At 45.3% G+C, this 24,792-nt stretch overlaps 1 protein-coding gene across 3 annotated transcripts in view; it reads left to right on the forward strand.

The window, feature by feature from the left end:
* urb1 (URB1 ribosome biogenesis homolog) overlaps window positions 1-24,792 on the forward strand; it is a 127,892-nt gene that overhangs the window by 70,473 nt on the left and 32,627 nt on the right. For all 3 annotated transcript variants that reach the window (XM_086007049.1, XM_086007048.1, XM_086007047.1), the window contains exons 31-32: window positions 19,422-19,582; window positions 22,495-22,606. In XM_086007049.1, the coding sequence (XP_085863175.1) occupies window positions 19,422-19,582; window positions 22,495-22,606 (273 nt within the window). The remainder of the gene's footprint in view (window positions 1-19,421; window positions 19,583-22,494; window positions 22,607-24,792) is intronic.

The raw sequence follows: 24,792 nt of genomic DNA on the forward strand, positions 1-24,792 counted from the left end.
ACCACCCTTCACCAAGGCATCCTTTTAATTATTTCAAAATGCAAACGGGATTATTTTAAGTACATCTGTTACAACTGCAAGAAACGTTTAACCCTTCCAATTTCACATGCTCTTGGATGCAATAACTTTATGTTCTGCCATTTCTTTTTATGTGCCAACATAAAAATGATCAGAATAGCCGCTGCATTTTCCTATGTAACTATAGGACGGAGGCTTCTGAGAGCCGTAATGCAGTGATGTATAAATTCCAAGGTTTTTTTAATATAAGCACTTTACAACTATTTAATTGGATGTTGTGCATTATCGGATTGTCGTAAAAACCCAACTGGTTCACTAACGTCCTTTAGAGAAGGAAATCTGCCGCCCTTACCTGGTCTGGCCTATATGTGACTCCAGACCCACAGCAATGTGGTTGACTCTTAACTGCCCTCTGAAATGGCCTAGCAAGACACTCAGTTGTACACAACCGCTACGAAAAACAATAATAAGAATGAAACCGGACAGACCACCCGGCATCGACCTTGGCACTGACTTCGGACACGACAACGGCACACCCAGCCCAGTCGACCCTGCAAAGTCCTCCTCACTAACATCTGGAGACTTGTGCCAAAATTGGGAGAGCTGTCCCACAGACTAGTCAAGCAACAGCCTGACATACTCATACTCGCAGAATCATACCTTTCAGCCAATGTCCCAAACCCCCCCATCACCATCCTTGGGTATGTCCTGTCCCACCGGCAGGACAGACCCACCAGAGGTGGCGGCACAGTGGTATACAGTCAGGAGGAAGCGGCCCTGGAAGTCCTCAACAATAACTCCAGACCCCATGAAGTCGCATGGCATCAGGTCAAGCTTGGGCAAGGAAACCGCCTGCTGATTACCACCTACCGCCCTCCCTCAGCTGATGAATCAGTACTCCTCCATGTTGAACACCACTTGGAAGAAGCACTGAGGGTAGCAAGGGCACAGAATGTACTCTGGGTGGGGGACCTCAGTGTCCATCACCAAGAGTGGCTCGGTAGCACCACTACTGACCGAGCTGGCCGAGTCCTGAAGAATATAACTGCCTGACAAGGACTGCTGCAGGTGGTGAGAGAACCAACACGAGGGAAGAACCTACTTGACCTCATCCTCACCAATCTACCTGTCGCAGATGCATCTGTCCATGACAGCATTGGTAACAGTAACCACCACACAGTCCTTGTGGAGACGAAATCCCGTCTTCATACTAAGGACACCCTCCATCGTGTTGTGTGGCACTACCACTGTGCTAAATAGGATAAATTCAGAACAGGTCTAGCAGCTCAAAACTGGGCATCCATGAGGCACTGTGGGCTATCAGCAGCAGCAGAATTGTATTCCACCACAATTTGTAACCTCATGGCCCGGCATATCCCTCACTACCATTACCATCAAGCCAGGGGACCAACCCTGGTTCAATAAGGAGTGCAGAAGAGCAGGAGCAGCACCAGGCGTACCTAAAAATGAGGTGCCAACCTGGGGAAGCTGCAACACAGGACTACATGCATGCTAAAAAGCGGAAGCAGCATGCTATAGACAGGGCTAAGCGATCCCACAATCAACGGATCAGATCAAAACTCTGCAGTCCTGCCAAATCCAGTCGTGAATGATGGTGGACAATTAAACAACTAACAGGAGGAGGAAGCTATATACATGTTCCATATATATCCCCATCCTCAATGATGACAGAGCCAAGTTGTTCCAGTACAGCTACAACACTGGCATCTACCCAACAATGTGGAAAACTGCCCAGGTATGTCCTGTCCACAAAAAGCAGGACAAACCCAATCCGGCCAACTACCGCCCCATCAGTCTACTCTCAATCATCAGCAAAGTGATGGAAGGTGTCATCAACAGTGCAATCAAGCAGCACTTAACTCACCAATAACCTGCTCACCAATGCTCAGTTTAGGTTCCGCCAGGACCACTCGGCTCCAGACCTCATTATAGCCTTGGTCCAAACATGAACGAAAGAGTTGAACTCCAGAGCTGAGGCGACTGCCCTTGACATCAAGGCAGCATTTGACCGAGTGTGGCATCAAGGAGCCCTAGTAAAATTGAAGTCAATGGGAATCGGGGGGGAAACTCTCCACTGGCTGGAGTCATACCTAGCACAAAGGAATATTGTTGTAGTTGTTGGAGGTCAATCATCTCAGCCCCAAGACATAAGAACATAAGAAATAGGAGCAGGAGTAGGCCATTCGGCCCTTCGAGCCTGCTCCGCCATTCAATGAAATCATGGCTGATCTTCTGCCTCAACTCCATTCACTGGCCCTATCGTCATATCCCTTGATGCCCTTACTAGTCAGAAATCTATCGCCTTCTGTTTTGAATATACCCAATGACTGAGCCTCCACAGCCCTCTGAGGTAGAGAATTCCAAAGATTCACTACCCTCTGTGTGAAGAAATTTCTTCTCATCTCAGACCTGAATGGCCTACCCTTTATCCTGAGGCTGTGGCCCCTGGTTCTAGACTCCCCAGCTAAGGGAAATGTTCTCCCAGCATCCACCCTATCAAGCCCTGTAATAATTTTGTATGCTTCAATGAGATCCACTCTCATTCTTCTGAATTCAAGAGAATACAGGCCTAGTTTACTCAATCTCTTCTCATATGACAGTCCCACCATCCGAGGAATCAATCTCGTGAACCTTCGTTGCACTCCCTCTATGGCAAGTATATTGCTGCAGGAGTTCATCAGGGCAGTGTCCTAGGCCCAACCATCTTCAGTTGCTTCATCAATGTCCTTCCGTCCATCATAAGGTTAGAAGTGGGGATGTTCTCTGGTGATTGCACAGTGTTCAGTTCCATTCATAACTCCTCAGATAATGAAGCAGTCCATGCTCGAATGCAGCAAGACTTGGATGACATTCAGGCTTGGGCTGATAAGTGGCAGGTAACATTCGCGACATACAAGTGCCAGGCAATGACTATCTCCAACAAGCGAGAGTCTAACCAACACCCCTTGACAATCAACAGCATTACCATCGCCGAATCCCCCCACCATCAACATCCTGGGGGTCACCATTGACCAGAAACTTAAATGGAGCAGCCATATAAATACTGTGGCTTCAAGAGCAGGTCAGAGGCTGGGTATTCTGCAGTGAGTGTCTCACCTCCTGACCCCCCAAAGCCTTTCCACCATCTACAAGGCACAAGTCAGGAGTGTGATGGAATACTCTCCACTTGCCTGGATGAGTGCAGCTCCTACAACACTCAAGAAGCTCAACACCAACCAGGACAAAGCAGCCCACTTGATTGGCACCCCATCCACCACCTTAAACATTCACTCCCTGCAGCACCGGCATACCATGGCTGCAGTGTGTACCATCTACAAGATGCACTGCAGCAACTCGCCATGGCTTCTTCGGCAGCACCTCCCAAACCCGCGACCTCTACCACCTAAAAGGACAAGGCAGCAGGCGCATGGGAACACCACCATCTCCAAGTCACACACATAGAAACATAGAAGATAGGAGCAGGAGTAGGCCATTCGGCCCCTCTAGCCTGCTCCGCCATTCAATGCGATCATGGCTGATCATCCAAGTTCAGTACCCGGTCCCTGCTTTCTCCCCATACTCCTTGATCCCTATAGTCACCATCCTGACTTGGAAATATATCGCTGTTCCTTCATTGTCGCTAGGTCAAAATCCTGGAACTCCCTCCCTAACAGCACTGTGGGAGTACCTTCACCACACGGACTGCAGCGGTTCAAGAGGTGGCTTTTCTCAAGGGCAATTAGGGATGGGCAATAAATGCTGGCCTTGCCAGCGATGCCCACATCCCATAAACAAATTTTTAAAAATGATGTGGCCCTGAATTTGAATACCATTGGAGAGAAAGCATTCCTTTTACAAGATTAGTGTGTCTTTGTCTTTATTCAACAGGCTTGTTCTTATTTGTTGACAAGATAATTGCAGATGAGGGAGGCCATTCATCTGTACAGTCCCCCACTGCAGCAGTTTATTGTTTTTTCAATGATTCCAGGGTATTTACCTACACTACTCTCTCTGGAAGTCCATTCTATGCGTTAATCGCTCTTCATGTGAAGAACTTCGTAATATCAGTGTTAAATTTGCCTTTTACTGATTTAGCCAATGATTCTAAATCTTCCAGCCAGAAGCTTACCAAAGTAATAACTGCATTACCTCCAGAACTAAGGTCCCTCTTTTGGATACATAATGCATTCTTAAATGCTTTAAAAGAGTTAGGAAAGTGACCCCAATTCCCACTGTGCAACCGAAGGCTGGATTTAGCCTGGAGGCGAGTGCTGTGCCTGTTGTGAAGCATGGGTTACCCGAATGTCCTGCAGAATTTAACTGCAGGGCCCCTTTAAGCGTGGTTCCCGCCCACAGGCAGCCAGATTGACAGGCTGGAGGCATTTTGGACACAAAGCCTGCTTCACAAGCCTACGAGAGTTGGTAGGTATATTGGGGGAGTGAGCGAGATCATGGTTGCGGGGGTGGGGGGACCGGATTGCGGGGGGAGGAATCCGATGGTGTCTGGGGGGTTTGGGTGGCGGGGGCAGATGATGGTCGGGTTGGGGAGAGCAGGCAGAGCGCGGGAGGGGGTTTATTGGATAGCTTGTTGGGCCTGGAGGAGACACTGTGTCTCCTGGCCCACAAACAGTCCTGTAAGTAAAAACAGAAAATGCTGGAGATACTCAGCAGGTCAGACAGCATCTGTGAAGAGAGAAACAGTTAACGTTTCAGGTCGATGCCCTTTTGTCCGAACTGGTCAGTCCTGTAAAGGCATTTACCTTATGGATTCAGCCCTTCTCGCTTCCTTTAAGCTGCCGGGTTTCTCGAGGTCTGGGAAACCCAACTGCCTGTGATTAAAAATAGAATAACTTTTAAAATGAAGGCAGGCCGCCTCATTATAATATTTAAATGTCCAACCTGCTTCCCACGAGCGGATTGGTCACCCGCCCTTTGTCGCGCCGCCGTTAAAACTGGAAGTGGGCGGGTTCGGTTCCTGTTCCAAATTGTTTACATTTTAACCTCTGACACGACCCCAGCCCACCTGTTTTTGGAGTTAAACTTCCGTCCCTGGAGTCGGCATCCACGGGACTCACAACCCGAGCACATAGAGCTTCACGTATACACAGTCAAACACATGGCATAAAGTGCCATTGACTGGCCTCCCACTGATGTTATTTTTAATGATATAAAAGAGCCAGGGAAATAGTTCTTCACAATCATTAAAATGTGAATGGTGGCACAACAAGTTTGTTTTTAGCTCTCCTTGGAGGGACTTCACACCTGCCCATTTTACACTACGGCCAGTGTCCATCCTTTTCAAAGCAGTTTCATGAACAGTGCCCCAATGAGCAATTTCCTTTTTTAACAGCTGCTATTTGGTGTTGCAGCAACACCCAAGAAGGCACCACACCAATGCCAAAAATGCAGTAGAAAATCAAAACACTGGACTACTAGAAGATTCAGATCCTTTGTAGAAGTTATGGATTCATGATGTGGGTTACTGTGCAGGCTGTAGTCAAAAATGTGTCCCTGATCTTGGTCATTTTCATTGATTTCTGTCCCTGCATCCTTGATTTGGTGGTTCAGAATTGACAGTACCTGTAATGTATAATTTCAAACCCCTGAGCTTAGATTCAGAGTATCGTTTACATTTGAAATATTTTTGGCACATTTCATTGCCAAAACAAACAAGTAGTTTTGTAATTTCATCAGTTCCTGGGCCAGGCCACTAGATGGCACACTCTGCACACCACTGCAGGACACTGATGCTGCTCTCACTGCAGTACCTGGCAAGGTAGCTGTGGAAGCCCTAATGATTGGGAAGGGTCAGCATATTTAAACATTGTGGTATCGTTTTAAATTCCCTACTTTAATGTAGAATTGACTTTTAATTTGGCTTCTGCAGTCACATCCAACCTGAATGTGGAATAAGAGACCATTCAGCCAACCAAAAGCTCCATCATGTACAACTTACACTGTGTTGGATTCTATCCCAGTTCTCTTGTGGGACATTCCACTTTCTCAAAAGAGAAGCTGTGTAACACCAGACGGTGATCCATTAAAAATTTTAGGATATCAATCCAATGTTAGAGTCCACCTAATTTAATCTTGACTCTTGCATTCAATCCTATACTCGTATTCCATGGATGACATTCCCATGGTCCCCACAGCACAGAACACATTATGATTGTCGACATCTCTACTTAGGCTTGCCCCATCCTTCAGCTGATTTCCTGCCCATGCACTAACCATGGCCCATGTGTTCATGTGCTCGTCAAATTGGGGGATGTTAGTTCTGGGAAATGAAGTGCTCGTCAGCATGAAGCGTTCCTCGGTCAAGTGTAGTGCAGCCAGATACACAATAATGCTTGCTTTGCTTTACCTCAACAACATTTTAAAAGAATCTAGGGAAGAGATAGCAGGGGCACTATTACACAAATTTAATAATTCATTCGAAAAAGGTGTAGTGCCACAGGACTGGTGGACGACAGCTAACGTAATACCTATATTTAAGAAGGGAAATAGAACATGTTCAGGGAACTATAGACCAGTCAGCTTAACATCGGTGGTAGGAGAAACCGTGGAATCTCTACTAAAGGAGAAAATAGAAGAACATCTAGAAACCAAAAATATTATAATGAATAGTCAGCATGGATTTCAAAATGGAAAGTCTTGCTTGACCAACCTTACTGAATTCTTTGAAGAGGTATCAGAGAGAATAGACAAGGGTAATGTGGTGGATATAATTTATCTAAATTTCCAAAAGGCCTTCGATAAGGTACCCCATAATAGACTAATGAATAAGGTCAGGGAATGCGGAGTCGGGGGACAAGTAGTAGGATGGATAGCTAGCTGGCTTCAAGACAGAAAGCAGAGAGTGAGAGTAAAGGGTAGCTATTCAGGCCGGAATCTTTACCTTGGAGTTGGGTTTTGTGCGTGCGGGGCACGTAGCGGGTGGGGAACACGATGTTGTGAGCAGCGCGTTGTTCAGAGGGACTTTTACTTAATGGCCCCAATTAAACCTGTGCGTTTCTGGCCCAGTTAAATGGAGCAGGTCTGATGACTTCATCGATGACTCGTTTCCAGCACCGATATTTAATGCAGCCTTGCACACATCTCATTTGAAGGTTGATGAAGGAGTGTGCAAGGTCATTTCCAGAGGTCTGGCTACTATTACAAAGGTGATAAAAGTGTCGCTCATGAATACACAAAGGCAGAGGTCCGCACCAAGGTTTAGCGATGCACCCCTCCGATGTTCTGGTGCAGGCACTGAGAGCACGCAGGAAGGTCTCTTCCCTCCTGATAGGCATAAAAGACCACCCAAAGATACCAAAAGAGCATGGTTGGAGATCGCAGAGGAGCTCAGCAGCAGGGATGTTGTCAGGAGGATGTGGATCCAGTGCAGGAAAAGATTCAATGATCTGATGAGGTCAGGAAAAGTGAGTGCAATGCCACACTCACCTTCACCCTGATGTGCCTGTCACCACATCCCCATCACTCTGCCTTCCCAAGCCTACTCCTGCACATCATTCCTCACACCAACACACCTTGCACGTCCACCCATCCCTCTCTGTCTATGTACATACTCGCATCCCCATCTGACTAACCACCACTCACCCGCATCCTAATGCAATCATTGCAAATAACACCACAGAAGGAGGCCATTTGACATTATCACGCCACTCTCTCGTAGTCACCCTCTACAGATGTAACCCATCCATTCCTTACACTCATTCCATCACTCTCACTCAAAGCTCTCTTCTTTCCCTCCTTGCAGGAGAAGAGAGCCCAGAACAATAGGGAGAGACAGAGAACTGGAGGTGGCCCTCCAATATTCACTCAATTGACTCCAGCACAGGAGGTTGTCCTGGAGATATCTCGAGTTGCAGAGCCGCAGGCGGTGTGAGACGGAAAGAGGGGGACATCCCAGCAACCTGGTGACAGAAATGCATTTCATACAGCCACATGGCAATACAGCAGTCACTTATACAGTGACTGATGTCAGGAGCCAGTGAATGTCATCATGTGCATAATGATAATGTTACCCATTCTTAATATTACACTCCTAAATCATCTCTTTACTCTCCCACAGGTCCATCAAGTGCCCCCCGCGCCCCACTGTCCAGCTGGAGGAGGAGGACGACTCCTCAGAGGAAGCTCCAGCCTCTGAGAGTGAACTGTCAGCAGACCCACGCACACCCAGCACCAGCGCAGATACGCACACCTCGGTGGGTCCTTTGCAAGATAGAGTAGTGTTGTCACCTGGTGTCTCACACTGCACAAGTGAGCAAGAGCAGATGGTGTTGACGGGGACAGCAGAGGAGACTCCTCGCCGGAGAGCGCAGGAAGCTCCAAGCTCTGCTGAGCTGCATGCAGACGCTGAGCCTCGGGGGGCCATCGAGAAAGAGGGCAATCCTGGAGGGGCAGCAACAATCACATGAAGCTCTGGCAGCTTTTGCGGCCGCGATGTCTGCAAATGTGCAGAAAATGGAGGAGTCCATCTCCAACATGAGCACCACCATGTCTCAGGTGATGGCGACGATGAATTGTTCCATGGAAAGATGGCCACCTGCATGGAGCAGCAAATGTGCCAGTCGCATGAGCACATGCTAGCTGTGGACAACAGATGGCAGGCACTCATAGACCTCCTCTTTAGGAGGGATATAAACGTAGACTTGGGCCTTCATCGCCCCACTGCTGTGCAGCAAGATGCTCTCCAGCTCCTTGCTAGCAGGGAAGTGCGGGTGGCCCATGAGAGGGATGATGGTGAGAGGGGACATGGACGTGGGGGCTCTTCTCAAAGCACTCCCACTTCTCCCCCGCTGCCTCCCCCTCAGTCAGAGCCCCAGATGCTGCCTCAGATCCCGATGGCCAAGTCTGCCCCTGCACAGTTGCAGGAGGAGCAGTTTTTGACGGGGCCATCAGAGGCTCCAAAACCCAGAGGACGTCCGCCAGAAGTGTTGAAGCAGTCGCAGCAGGGAAGTGAGCAGTCTGCAACTACCTCTGCTGAAGCCACAGGGGTTGCACCTCGTAGAAACACTCAGAAAAGAAAAAAGACACAATCCTAGATGCACATTGGTGTATGAACAAATGTTAGTGTTAAGTTTCAGTTATTTTTATGACACAGTTAAATTGTATGCTTCTGCACCCCTTTCCGGTCTTGTCCATTTTTGTTTGCTACCTTGGAAGTGGCTTTGTCACTTGGAGTGAATGGTGAGATATTACTTAACCTCAAGCACTGGGGGTTTGGGTGACAGGAATGGCTTGGTCATTGTAGGGATGCTTTATGGTGTTGTTGGGCGGGGGGAAACTTAGTACAGCATGTGGCAGCCATATGGGTGCATTGGAGCAAGTTACGTAAATCTGGCCATGATGAGGCCATCTCTGGCCACCTGGGCAGCAATGTGCGCCGCTGCTGGTGCCACCTCCACCTCCGGTTCTTCCTCCTCGTCTTCCACCTGCTCCTTCTCCTCTGAAGAGGCTGTACGCTCAGCGTCTTGCTCCTCCTGCAGCTACTGCTGCGCTATGTTGTGCAGTCTAAAGCGCATCTTCAGCATACCTATTTGCTCCATGACAAATCTGGTGGATATGTGGCTCTCATTATAACGCTCCTGAGCCTCCGTACTTGGCCTCCTCAAGGGTGTCATGAGTCATGTCTTCAGTGGATAGCCCTTGTCTCCCAAGCAGCCAGCCGGTAAGTCTGTTAGGAGGTGCGAAGAGCTGAGGGAGGGTGGACTGGCCCAGAACGAAAGAGTCATGACAGCTGCCAGCGAATCTGGCGCACACATGCACATTGAGGGATTGGAAGCCCTTCCAGTTCACAAACGCACCTGGGTGATCTGGGGCTTCCTTGATGGCCACATGTGTGCAGTCGATGATGCCCTGCACCTGTGGGAAGCCAGCCAGAGCCGCAAAGCCGAGCGCCCGCTCAGTAACACTGGCTTCATCAGTGGCAAAGTTTACATAATTGGCTGACTTGTCAAACATGGCATCAGTCACCTGGGTGATGCATCTGTGGGCAGCCGTTTGCGAGATCCTGCAAATGTCTGCTGCAGATCCCTGGAAGGAGCCTGAGATGAAGAAGTTGAGGGCGATGGTGACTTTGACAGCCACTGGTAAGATGTGTCCAGCAGGTCCTCTGGGCAGCAGGTCTTGTTCCAGCAAGCTCCAAATGTCTGTGACGACCTGGCGCGATAGCCTGAGCCTCCTGAAGCACTGCTGCTCAGTCATGTCCAGGAAGCTCATCCTCTGCCTGTATACCCTGTGTTGGGGCACCCTTGTGCTGCCCACCCACCACCCCTCCTGTGGAGCATCAGTTCACTGAGGAGAAGGCTGCTGTTGTGGTTGCTGCTGCAGCTGGTGTTGTGGCTGGCGCTGTTGGTGGTGGGGCTCATCTTGGTCTGATTCTGAGGTCCAAGGTGAGAGAGCATAAGCGGCACCCATGCTGGTGTAATAGATGGCAGGTAAAGTGGAGATCAGAGGGTCAATCCCTCAATGTTGTGATAGTGACTAGCAATGTGGTGAGAGTGGCTTCCGAGGTTTCAGAAATGTCCTGCAAACTGCTGACAGCTAAATCTCTGCACAAAATGGTGTCAGCAAGAGCCTTTCCATTAGCCAAGTGATCAGGTGTAATGTGGGAGTATTTGTGTGTTTTTCCCAGTTCTCAATGAATGCACCCGCACAATGGCCACTGAGCTTCCGCCTCCCCTTCACAGGCGAGGCTCCCGAGCTACGTGAATCCCGTGCTCCTGAAGTTAAAGCCAAAAGCTGCTGTTAAAACCCTCTTGTTGCTTGTCTCTCAACAAGCATTTAATTACTTGAATGAGGTCGCCCACCCCTCCCGATCGGGTCCGTGGCGTGCCTCCAAATGCGCCAGAGTTAAATGCGGAAGTCGGCAGGATGACCGCGGGTTCCTAACACGCTGGCAGTTTCTGCGATTTTTACTGCTGACCCGCCCCCAAATCCGCACACTCGGCAACGGGAAAATTCCGGCTTCACAGTGGCAGAAGGTGGAAAGTGGTGTTCCACAAGGATCAGTGCTGGGACCACTGTTCACAATTTATATTAATGATTTCGACTTTGGAATCAAAAACGCAATTTCTAAATTTGCGGATGACACCAAATTGGGGGGGATAGTCAATACTGAGGAGGACTGCAACAAATTACAAGGAGACATTAATAAACATGCAGAATGGGCATATAATTGGCAAATGAATTTCAACACAGATAAATGTGAGGTATTACATTTTGGTAAGAAAAATAAGGAGGTCACTTATACTTGGAAAATAAAAATCTAAATGGGGTAGTGGAGCAAAGGGATCTCAGCGTACAAATACACAAATCACTAAAAGTGACGCAGGTTAATAAGGCCATAACAAAGCAAACCAAGCACTAGGGTTTATTTCTAGAGGGATAGAATTGAAAAGTAGAGAAGTTATGCTAAACTTGTATTGAACCTTGGTTAGACCACACTTAGAGTACTGCGTACAGTTCTGTTCGCCATATTACAAAAAGGATATAGAGGCACTGGAGAGGGTACAGAGAAGATTTACAGGGATGATACCAGAAATGCGAGGGTATACCTATCAGGAAAGGATGAACAGGCTGGGTCTCTTTTCTCTTGAAAAGAGAAGGCTGAGGGGTGACCTAATAGAGGAATTTAAAATTTTGAAAGATTTTGATAGAGTAGACAGAGAGAGAGTGTTTCCACTTGTGGGGAAGAGCAAAACTAGAGGCCATCAATATAAGATAGTCACCAAGAAATCAAATAGAGATTTCAGAAGAAACTTCTTTACCCAGAGAGTGGTGAGAATGTGGAACTCGTTACCACAGGGAGTGGTTGAAGCGAATAGTATAGATGCATTTAAGGGGAGGCTAGACAAGCATATGAGGGAGAAGGGAATAGAGGGTTATGCTCAGAGTTAGATGAGGAAAGACGGGAGGAGGCTCGAGTGGAGCATACACACCAGCAGGGACTGGTTGGGCCGAATGGCCTGTGTAGACATACCTTAGCTTCAACCTCCGAAGAGTACGTGTGAATCTCCCAGCTTTCTTTTGTCCTTGCTAGCAACCTAGATCAATTTATGCTGAATTTTGAGTGAATTTAGTGCTTTGGATTCAAAGGGCCTTCGTTTAACATAAAGCAGGAGCATGGCTGTCACCCTTTGAAAGTAATGATCTGCTAACAATTGTGAGTGTGTGCAGCATTATAATGTACAATTTTGTTAGTGGGTTGGTAATTATGGAAAAAATCAGCCGTTCCGACTTTTTTTTTGTTAAATGAGAAACATTACCTCCATATTCTCTAACAAGTGAGTTTGAGACTGCCAAAAGTCATTTTACACAGAGCCCTAACACTGTGCCGTCCAATTTATCAAGTATACAACTTGTGTTTTAAATATGATTTCCCCACATTAATTTCACTATTTAAAATGTTGAAATTTAAAAAAAAGCACTTAACAGTTGTGTCTGTACCTGGTGTAATTCGAACCTTATTCCTGTAGGTCTCTCAATGTTTTCTTTTGAACTCAGTCTTACTGTTCCCCTGAACTTGTGCCAGTGGCGTTTTAACATCTGTGTTTAGACAAATGTCTTCTTATTATTATAAAGAAACGGCATCAAAATGTAAGTGTAGGACTCCAAAATTATGAGGATATATGCTGCAGGTTATTTGTGGATGTGGTCAGCAATGAGATTTTTATTTTTTTATTTTAACTTGTCATAATTACACTGTCCAAATAGTATGATGAGCTTTCATAAAACAAAGCCACTTTTCTGCCCTCCCTACCTAAATAGTCCACAATCTGACCTTCTCACTGTCTGTGCTGGATTTTAAATAAAAATGTGTCATGCTGTCTTTAGCAGCTGTGATATATAGCTGGTCTGTGACAAGTAGTCACCTTGACATATGAAAGAAACTACATTTGTCTGGCGTAAATCTGTCAATGACAGTTTCTTTATAATTTCAGATGCATTTCACTTTTCAAGGTTATTAAAAGTAATGGTGGTTTTACGACTGTAGCTCAGAGTGAAGTTGTCCAGTTCAAGAGCATAATCTCTCTTTTTTTGGGAGGCACTTGTTCATTTTTTTTAATTTAGAAGATTTTGGTGTCAAAATGAAGGTTACTTCTCGTCTGTGCAACGTCTTCCTCTTGTCTCTGTGCAATGTTTTTCCACTTCAGGTAACTCGAGAGACTATTTTTAAGAATGTACACTCTCAGCGTAGATCCTCGCCCACTGGGAGCACAAAGCAGGAAACCACAGACGCCTGCAGTGTCCCAATATACAGCCCTGCAGGCAAGCCTCCAGCCTGGGAGCATGATTTAGTAAAATCAGCCCTTCTGTGTCAGCTTGGCCCAGTTAGTTGAACTCTCATCTCTTAGTCAGAGATTAATCAAAAGATCAAACATTTTTGGTTCAAGCACTACTCCCGGACTTTAGTTTATAAACTAGGCTGATATTTCAGTGTCGTACTAAGTACTCCATCGTCAAGATGCCATCTTTCAGAACAGATGTTAAACCAAGTCTGTTCCAGTGGTTTTCAGTGGACATTAAAAATTCCACGGCACTACTTGGAAAAAGAGCAGGAAGTTCTCGCAGTGTTCTGTCCCACATGCTTCTCTCCACTAGCCAAGACAAATTAGTTGGTTACTCATCTGTTTGTTAGATGTTGCTTTTTACAAACTGGCTGCTGAGTTCAGCTACATAACAAGAATTACTTCACAAAGTAACGCACTTTGAGGCATTTCTGAGAGGCGCTATAAAAATGTACATTCATTTTTTTTTTCTCCGTCTGGATTATTGCTTGATGGTTAAGAGGTTGTACAAAGAAGACGTGCATATTGGGCCAGTTACTTCATGCACGTGTTGCGAAGCATTGTTATCCTCGTAAAAGTCTGTGCTAGGGAATGGAAAATGTTTCCATTTTGGCACCCAGTGTCAGTAATGAGCACGCACCAAAAGCAGAGTAAATAAGCAAAGCTCCCTTAATGTTGGCTTCATTGATGTGCCTCAGTTGCATGTTAAAAGACTACCTTCTACTGCATCTGTGTGAATTTGTTCAATCTGGCATCCTGCAGACATCCTAGCAACTTGCCCAATCAATTGGTTATGTGAGAATCACATGTTTCAACAAACCCTTAATTTTTATATCATTACTTCATCAAGCGCATCTCCCACGTGACCCTCTGCTCCTGCGCTGTACAAAGGCCCAGGAACTACAAGATAATCAAGTTTTTGTTCTGCAGTTTTCAGAAGGCTCTCTAAGCTCCTAATGTTGCTTATAGTTTCTACTATATTCTGGAATTCATAGTTTTCAGCCTTTGTCAAGCCTTTAAATTAATCTGTTTTTTGTGTGTTCTTCCAATTTTGAATTTGTGTGTGAGCTTGGTGGAGGCTGACTCCTCTTAAAGCAGTTTCAAATAATCTGACAAAAATTGCTTGTTTTAGAGCACAGAATCCACTGTTACCTAAGTCTCTGTTAGATGTAATCTGCCCTTGTGCTTACATCCAGATCGGTCTATAAAGCAATAAATATCTGATGCACTCAGGCAACGAGTGGGGGTTTTCCTGTTGTGCCAGAGATATCTCCAAAAGTATAGTTTGTCTCTGTTTTTTGGAGAAAAAAAATCACTCAGCCTGGTGAAAACCCCTCCCCCACGCCCCCCCCCCCCCCCCCCCCCCCCAAAAAAAGAGCTCAGTATTTCTAACATTGCCCTTGGAACCCGTCTCAACTTCATACAATAGAGCTCAGCACTTTGTGTAGCAATTCAGCCTCTTGTACAAGAGTGCAACCTAAGAATACCATTACTGCACCTTTTTGGTCCCTGCTTCTATTGTGCTTAGTATACGTATTTTTTCAAACGTTTGGCGCACTACTTCGTGAAGGTCTTTGTTTTATCACTTAAAGAACCTTCCTTGCACCCTGCCAATCCCAGGTTGCAAAGGGGTGTATAAAACATACTCGCACTCTGGTTGCCAGGTGATCAGATGGAAGTGAATGGAGAATACAGAGACTGAGAGAATCACATTTAAATGATAGACAAGAGACGGTGTAGGCCGCAATCAATTTCTACTCTGATCCATTCCAAAGACCTGTTCATTCTTCATGCATGATGTTAAGGTACGGAGACAGTGGGTGCCCCTGATGCTCCTGAAGCACATGATTTTCCCCAGACCCAATCGAGATTGCATAAATGCCAATGGATGCTCTCAATCACAGAATAACAAAAACTCTATTGCTACAACAACAACTTGCATTTATACAGCACCTTCAACGTAGAGAAACATCTTAATGTACTTCACAGAGGCGCAAGCAAAAAAATAAACGCCGAGCCAAAGAAAGCGCTATTAGCTGTGGCTCAGTTGGAGGACTCTTGCTGCACTGTCGGAAGTGCCATCTTTTGGATGAGGCGTTAAACTGAAGCCCCAACTGGCCTCTCGGGTGGATATAAAATATCCCATGGCACTATTTCAAACAATAGCCGGGGATTTCTCCCCGGTGTCCTGGCCAAATCTATCTCTCAATCAGCATCACTAAAGCAGATTATTTGGTCATTGTCTCATTGATGTATGTGGGACCTTGCTGCGCGCGAATTGGCTGCCGCGTTTACTACATTACTACACTTCAAAAGTACTTCATTGGCTGTAAAGCACTTTCAGACATCCTGAGGTCGTGGAAGGCGCTATATAAATGCAAGTTCTTTGTTTTGGAGGGGTACTAAAAGCTTGGCCAAAGAATTGGGTTTCAATTAGAGCCTTAAAGGAGAAGAGGGAGATGGAGGGGTTTAGGGAAGGAATTCCAGAGTATGGGGCTGAGACGGCAGAAGTCAGAAACATCAATGGTGGAGCAAAGGGAGGAGAGAATGTATGAGGCCAGAGTTGGAGGATTAGAGAATAGTAGGCTGGAGGAGGTTACAGAGATAAGACGAGATGGCCATGGAAGGGTTTTAAACATGAGGATGAGAATTTCATTATTTGAGGCATAGGAGGACCAGAAACCAATATACATCAGTGAGGAAAGGCATGATGACTGAGCGGGACTTAGTGAGGGTTAGGATATGGCAGCAGAGTTTTGGATCAGCTGAAGTTTACGCAGGGTGGAAGATGGAAGGCCAGCCAGGAGAGCATTGGAATAGTCGGGTCTGCAGGTGGCAAAGCCATGGATGAGGGTTTCAGCAGCAGATGAGCTGAGGTAGGAATGGAGGTGATAAATGTTACAGAGGTAGAGGTGGAGAAGAGGATACGGGGTCAGTAGATCAGGATGCTGAGTTGGAGAACAAGATAAGTAATTTTACTTTTCTCACACCTTTGTACTGCCTTTCTGGATTTCCAATTTTTGCTGAATTATGGGCAAATGTATTCACTCCCCACACCACCCAGTATCCCACAGCCAATAAGTGGTCTTGAGTCCCTATTTACATGAACACATTGGTTTATCTATTTTATCATACCATGTTGAATAATCTATCTCAAGTAACATTATCCTGTTTGCGTGTAAGGGGTAATTCTGCACGGTGAAGCTCCCAAGAACTGAACTGAACTGCAAAATTACCCCAATAATTCCACCTTGTCCTAATTTTTTTTAAGTGCTTGTAAAATAACATTCCCTACTTTGTAATTTTTCCCAATAATTGCACCCCTGATTACAAGAACATGTCTACAGCAAGCTCACTGCAGTCTAATATCCTTGTCCCCTGCATTAAGTAAGTGGCAAACCGCATTTATTAGTTCAAAATTGTTGTTCAATGTTGAAACCACAAAGTTAAGGGAACAATTGCAGGAAAAATATTCAAGACTGTTTGGGAGCTATCCCTATCGGGATCATGTTGGGAATTGTATGCTACCTATGCTTAGCTGCGTCAAACTGATTTGTAGTTTCTAAAACAATCCATTGTTTAAATCCATCTTAATGCCTTGTTTTATACTCTTGTATTCCCTGGTCAAGATGGCAAGCAGCCAAGCTTTACCAAAGTTGTTGTATAACCAAACACTTGGAGGTACAATGAGAAGAGCTCGGGTTAACTGGCTTCATTTCTGGGAATCCCAGACATGCTTGTGTCCTGCTGCTCAGTGACACAATGCCGCCAGTCCACTGCTTCACTAGACTGCGTGAAATTAAGTTTAAAAAGAAAATGCAGTCACATGCAAGAAAAACTCAATCGTCAATTTTCCTTCCTCTAGCTCAGAAACTGTCTTGTTTGTTTTAATGAAAGTATCTATTCGCAAAATAAGATCAATCTGTACCGACTAAGTATGTTCATTATGTGTAACGTCAAATGATTCTGTGATCTGTTAGGTCGAGAGGACAACTTTAAATGGAACTAGCGAATTATGGAACTTCTTGACTGAGTGCTGTGCACACAAATAATTTTAATAAAAGAGCTATGATTATTAACAATATCAGATTCTGGGGAATGTTTAATAGTCCTTAGTTTTGTACTTATTAACATAAGGGATGTTAGTATTGTAGAATAGAATGTTTCAGCATCAGGTACTTCCAGAACAAGTATAGCACAGATTAGATGCAAGATAAACTCGCTCTACCCTGTCCAAAGTCTGCCTCAGCTGAACTCTCAGAAAACCATGCTTCGCCTCTCGCCTTTTACAAGTGTGTTATTAACATTTCTTGCGGGTCCCGCTGAGTTAATTTGTCATTAAGACTGGGGGTTTTTTTGGATGGTTTTAGTCATTTGGGTATCTGACATACAGAAATCCCATCACCATGCTTAATAGTCTCCAGATCAAACTACCGAGAAATCCACACGGGTAAGAGTTTCTATGAGCCTGATTATAGAATGCGCCTTGTCTCTGCATTGGAACACATCCCGTTCGCTTAAGATCAGATAACTTAGCACAGGTTGACAAGAGCCAGGGCTTGGGGAACCCCAAATGTACACAAGGTACTGCTGGAGATTAACTAGCTAAAACGCAAGCTAACTAGTATAGCGGACTCATAAAAATTCCTGCTGCTTGTCTAACCAATACCACGCGACCTAATGGGGGATTGGCTTGCAAGTTTACCTGGAGCCAAGTGGGGAAAGTATCAGCTCCAAATGATGGGTCTACTCCTCCATCTCTTAGTGAGCCAACCTGATAGGTCACTCAGACGTGCCCGATTCAAGTATCAGATTACCAACCTTGGCACAAAGGGTTGACTTGGTTCCGAGCTTCCATTAGCAGGGTTGTCATCTTGGAGCTGTCTCAACACCAAAGAGAATCCACTTCTCTTTTTCCCTTCCCCTCTAGAGGATAGTCACTTATTGTCACTAGACAAAGGACAAGGGTGTGATTGAAACCTTGCTAGATGGGCAAAAGGTACCAAGAGCTCCTCACGAGTTAAAGCAAATAAGGCAACTCACCATAAAAATATGTGAGTGCCTTGTCACCACTTTTCTGCCCACAGCGTGGATCTCATCAAATGGTGGTACCACTAGTTGGAGGTGTGGAGTTTTGGTAGAATCTGCTTGCCTCTCTGCAACTCCATCATGATAGACAATGAACTCTAGATATACGAGCACATGTTCTTGAATCTGGTCTTCCAGTAAGGCCTTCCAACAACTGTTCTTTTAGTATTCAGTATCATGCCTTAACTCTAGACTTGACTTGACTATTCCAACGCAGTCCTGGCCAGCCTCCCATGTTCTAAACTCTGTAAACTTGAGGTCATCCAAAACTCGGCTGCCCTTGTCCTAACTCGCACCTAGTCCCGTTCACCCATCACCCCTGTGCTCGCTGACCTACATTGGCTCCCAGTGAAGCAACGGCACGATTTAAAAATTCTCATCCTTGTTTTCAAATCCCTCCATAGCCTCGCCCCTCTCTATTTCTGTAATCTCCTCCATCCCACAACCCTCGGAGATATCTGCGCTCCTCTAATTCTGGCCTCTTGAACAGCCCCGATTTTAATTGCTCCATCATTGGCGGTCGTGCCTTCAGCTGCCAATACCCGAAGCTCTGGAATTCCCTCCCTAAACCTCTCTGCCTCTCTATCCTCCTTCAAGACGCTCTTTAAAACCTACCTCTTTGGCCAAGCTTCTGCCCTAATATTTCCTTATGTGGCTCGGTGTCAGATTTTGTTTGATAACACTCCTGTGAAGCACCTTGGGACGTTTTACTATGTTAAAGGCGCTATATAAATACAAGTTGTTGTAGTTGTTATTCAGGGAAGAGCAGGGAGATCTTCTATTATGCCGGCCAACATTCTCCCCTTGACCAACACCAAGTAGTTGGTCATTTCATTTCACTGCTGTTTGTGGCACGTTGCTGTGTACAAAATAACTGCCCGATTTGCCTACAGAAGAACAGGGACTGCACTTCTGAGTAATGCTTTGTATGTGAAGCACCATGAGACTTCCCGAGATCTGTGATAAGACAACCGATAAATTCAAATCTTTGTTTGTAATTTGGTTTTATCTTTGCAGAGACTGTGGTAGACTGCTACAAGTTTGTGGCTGTTAACGCCTTGGGGCTAACTGTGGCAGGTCTCAGCAGTTATGATCCTAAAGTGAGAGCTGCTGCCTATCACGTCCTGGGCAATTACTACATGCACCTAGAGGCTGCTCGTTTTACGGAGAAGCAGCAGGTAAGTGGAATGCACAGTATACAATTTGCATCAATCCCAGACTACTGACTGTCCTTTACAGCTTACTCAAGTTTTTTTTTAAAGTAAACCTGTCCTAGATTTTTTTTAAATCCAAAATGAGCTAATTTAGACATATTTTACTCTCTGCGAGGCAAACACAGTAGACAGACCCTTTTAAGTTCTTACCTTGGTGGCCTCCAGTAAAATGATAAGAGCTTTACCTGTGAGTGCAAAGTTGATCTCCACAAATATAAAATTAGGAAAATCAAATGCTAATTGACAAAGTGCCTGCTTCTAAACTGGAGTCAGTGTGGAGTTGCTTATCATTTTACTCTTGAGATGGGCACACAGTGTTCTTGTTAAGCTACCCGGCCACGGACTTGTCTGCAAGGTCCCGCGCAGCCTGCTCACCATTTCCACATTGTACAAACCACGTATGTGCAAAAGTTTGAATGGGCCGCGCTGTGGGGAAGAGATGTCGCGCAGGACACAGTGCGACTTATCGGGGGGGGGGGTCACACCCCATTTATAATCATTAAAAAATATATTTTCTCTTTTCCTCTGTCTTGTGCGCTTTCCATACCATGCATATCCATGATGTTTGGAGACCTTCTCCATAGGGAGAAACAGAAAGTTTAAGTCACCTTGACCTGGCAGCAACTGGTTTAACAATGCCAGTGGGTGCCATGGACTAACACTCGATCAGAATTGTGAACCCTCACTACCACTCCAGGGCACACATGCTACACCTTCGAGTCCTTTTTGAATCTTCATCTCTGTCAGCAGTCTCTTTCAGTTCTTAACACAACTCGTCAACCTCATTAGTGATACCTTGTGATGGTTTACATAGGATATACGGCACAGAAACAGGCCATTTGGCCCAACCAGTCCATGCCGGCGTCTATGCTCCACTCGAGCCTCCTCCCGTCTTTCCTCATCTAAATCTATCAGCATAACCCTCTATTCCCTTCTCCCTCGTATGCTTGTCCAGCCTCCCCTTAAATACATCTATACTATTCGCTTCAACCACTCCCTGTGGTAGCAAGTTCCACATTCTCACCACTCTTTGGGTAAAGAGTTCCTTCTGAATTCCCTATTTGATTTCTTGGTGACTATCTTATATTGATGGCTTCTAGTTTTGCACTTCCCCAAAAGTGGAAACACTCTCTCTGTATCCACTCTATCAAATCCTTTCATAATTTTATAGGCCTCCATTAGGTCACCCCTCAGCCTTCTTTTTTCAAGAGAAAAGAGACCCAGCCTGTTCAATATTTCCTGATATGTATACCCTTGCATTTCTGGTGTCATCCTTGTAAATCTTCTCTGCACCCTCTCCAGTGCCCCATATCCTTTTTATAATATGGCGACCAGAACTGTACGCAGTACTCGTAAGTGTGGTCTAACCAAGGTTCGATACAGGTTTAGCATAACTTCCCTACTGTTCAATTCTATATCTCTAGAAATAAACCCTAGTGCTTGGTTTGCATTTTTTATGGCCTTGCTAACCTGTGTCGCAATTTTTAGTGATTTGTGTATTTATACTCCGAGATCCCTTTGTTCCTCTACCCCACCTAGACTCGCACCCACCAAGTAATAAGTGACCTCCCTATTCTTCCTACCAAAATGTAATACCTCACATTTATCTGAGTTGAACTTCATTTGCCAATTATATACTCATTCTGCAACCTCTCATATAGTGTAAAGAAGCACTACTTGCGTGAATGCTGATGTGATAGTTTTGTTTCATATTCAAGCAACTTTTCCTGAATTAAACTGAAGGAAGGGGCTTGATTGGGGGCCTCAAAATCCATTCTTGCTGTCTTTCAAGTGTGAAAAAGCACTCATTGAAAGGCAGAAAGTCTTCATTTAGAACAGGATTTGAAGGTGGAAATCAGTTTTGAAAGATAGGAACATAGGAATTTCTAGACGTAAAACGACCAAGGTCCAAATTTTTCACCTTCTACCATCCTGGTAGTTGCATGGTACAGCAATAATGGAGTTGGTGACTAAGCATAGCAATTAATCTCTATCAAATTCATTTACAACGGAACCAGACATGACAGGAGGAAAACCCCAGTGGTGGAGAGCTTTGGGAACCATAGGTCCAAAGTCACTTGTTCCTCCCAAGCATCCTACACTGTCTCAAATTACTTATGTACTGTATCCCAAAATGTTATTTTCTGAAAGAAATCTATCCAACTTACATTTGAATTACTCAGCACTAACTGCTCCCACCATCTCCCTAGCGAGTCTGTTCCATAGATTGACCCCTCGTTCACCTGAAGTAATGTTTCCTTAGCTTAGTTTTGAATTTACCCCCTTCAAGCGTAGGCCGTGTCCTCTGGTTCTACTATACTGTACAAAGGTCCAGCTTGTCATGGTTTATATTATCTAGTCCCTTTTTAGAATCCTAAAAACAGCAATCATATCACCTTTCAACCTTCTCTTTTCCAGTGAGAACATGTCCAATTTACAGAATCACTCCTCATAATCCAATCCCTCCAGCCCTTCAATCATTCTGGTTGCTCTCTTCTGTACCCTTTCTATAGGTGCAACATTCTTTTTGTACTGTGGCGATCAGAACTGTGCACAGTATTCTAAATGTGAATTATAAAGTAATTTATAAAGTGCTAAGATTACCTCACTATTTCAGCTCAATGTTGACCTTTTAATACATCCCAACATCTGATTTGCTTTATTCACTGACACCGAGTATTGTCGCAGTGGCTTCAATTTATTGTCAAGTCAGGATCCCCCAAATCTCTCTCATTTTCCATGCACATTATTTTCTTTCTGTTTAAGTGATTGGATTCATGGCTTTGCATTCAGCCAAGGGCGAGTGTCTAGCGCTCAAATTTATGTCATTCAAAATCATAATGATGTATGACTTCACTTTTCTTTCTGTTGTCTAGCTACTGTATCTGTTGGATGTGGTGAAGAATGGGATCTGGCAACCTAATGTCAGGCTCACCTTTTGCTTGGCACTTTATATTGCTAAAGTTGCACAACAGATGCTTAAACCAGGTTCGTGAAAATAGTGCTTTCAACTTTCTGGTGTCTTGTTATTGTATTATGTGATATTGGGCTAGAAATTCAGTAGGCTTTGCGCCCAGTTTTCGCCCAAAGAGGGCTTTTGCGCCACTTGCTGAGCTTTCGCCGATATTCAGCGCTGCGGTAATGGCGGCGTTAGCCAGTAGCACTGCGCCGCCACCGATGACATCATCGGTGTGCGCAGTGCCCTGCCACCGCCCCGACCGCCATATTTAGTTGCGGCCGCCTCTTCCGCAGCGGCCGCAAACAGCGATCAGAAAACGGGGCCGTCCTGTAGCCTTAGTGGGGCGCTTTAAGGTGGAGGTGCGGCCGGCCGCTTTTTCGGCGGCCGCCTGCCCGCACCTCCTTCCCCGGCCTCCTCCACCCCCCCCCCCCGCGGCATTGCCGGCTGCTTTCCGCGAACCCGGCACTTCTCCGTGGTGCCGGGCTCATTTGCCGGCACTATCCAGCGGCAATCTCCCCGTTGCAGGTACCTCCCCCTTAAGAGAAGGAGGAGGCCTGCAGTACCGCAGCGGGTGGCGCAGCGGCGCCTAGAGCGCTGAAATTCAGTTTCAGCGCCCAAGCGGGCACGGGCACACCCTGGAATAGCGCCCGGTTCCGACTTGGGGCGCAAAAACTGAATATCTGACAGGCGCAACTGGCTCCACGCTCAGCGCTAACTTTTGGGTGCACGCCAGCTGGCGGGCCCAAAGTGAATTTCTAGGCCATTGTATCCATTCAGGCAGAAAATGATATGATGACTGATGCGCCTTGATTCAAAATAAAAGCACTTTCTGCTTTCAATTTGAGGAAGAGTTTCGAAATGGTATTTGGCAGAATCAGTATTCTGTCTAGCTATGAGAAGGTGTTGATCTCAGTGTTACTTTGACTTAGAGCACAAGTGTAAGTGAGAAAGAGTAACTTATTATGAAGTTAAGTGAAACTGCCCAGATATTTTTACTGTAGAAATTCAGACAATTTTAAAATAAAATTTATCTCTCAAACCCTTTATTAATTATTAGTGCTTTTAGGGAATCTATGGCATAGAAATTCCTCTCTGCCAGTGACTCAAAACAGGCGGTCTGGGATTAGCCGCCCGTTCTACGCAACGCCTGACATTCAGTTCTATTGCAATCAATAGGAATGAATATCAGGCGCGGCGTATAACAGGCGGCCGAGCCGCCACCGCCCAAGACGAATTTCTAGCCCTATACGTTTATCAGAAACCTGAGCAGAAGTGCTAATTTATTTACAGATTTGAAATAGCAATTGTCCTGTGAACATGCTAATAACTACAAGTTTGCTAGGCTGGAACAAAATAGAACATGGAAGTATACAAGAAATGGTTCATAATATGATACATAATGGGAACTATTAAAATGTCAGAAAATACTACATTTGAATTGATTAGGATCATTCTTTATGACTAAACATGAACAATAAAGATCACTGTGGTGATCTGTTTTATAAAAGACTAAATGGTAGTGAGTGAAAGCTGCCGCGTGATTTGCAAATCATTGGCGTTTTTGCATTAATGTGGTTGGCAGATGTTGGAACAAAGCCCATTGCCTGAAGGAAAACTATTTGCTTTCCAGTGCAGTGTAACAGCACACTGAATACAGCATTTATTTTGTTATCTACGGTGGCTAAATTCAGTAAAACATAAGATGGTGTTCGCTCTGATAAGTTAGTCTCTGCTTGGTGAGCTTCACGTGTTGTGTGGCACCCATGGCAATATTTGTTGTTCCATTGCCTACTGGTGGAAGATTTTAGGGGGTGATAAGAACATTGGAAAATATGAATCCATAAAGGCCATGTAGCCCATCAAGTCTGCTCCTTCAACAGATGGCATATAATTTGCACTGTCAGAGGCTCTCTTTTAATCTCCTATGGGAAGTGAATGCCTTCAGACAAAACTCTGAAACTTTTCCCTAGTCCAGAAGATAATGAAACAGTAATTTTAGATTAGCAATCTAACATCTGCATTGTTCGCACTTTACCAATTGCATTCTACAGATAACCTTTCCATGGTTTCAATGGAGCTGGGGTATCACAATGTTCCATTTTGTATTTGTTCATCTATGTCTATACATCCCCGTCAACTCCCATTCTTCCATATTCAAGCCACCTTCTTCCATTCACTGCATTTGGTGGGAATCTGTCCCATATATCTACTGCTT

Source organism: Somniosus microcephalus, chromosome 14 (assembly GCF_052327205.1).
Source record: "Somniosus microcephalus isolate GS21.2 chromosome 14, FLI_Smic_1.0, whole genome shotgun sequence".
Taxonomy (NCBI): Eukaryota; Metazoa; Chordata; class Chondrichthyes; order Squaliformes; family Somniosidae; genus Somniosus; species Somniosus microcephalus.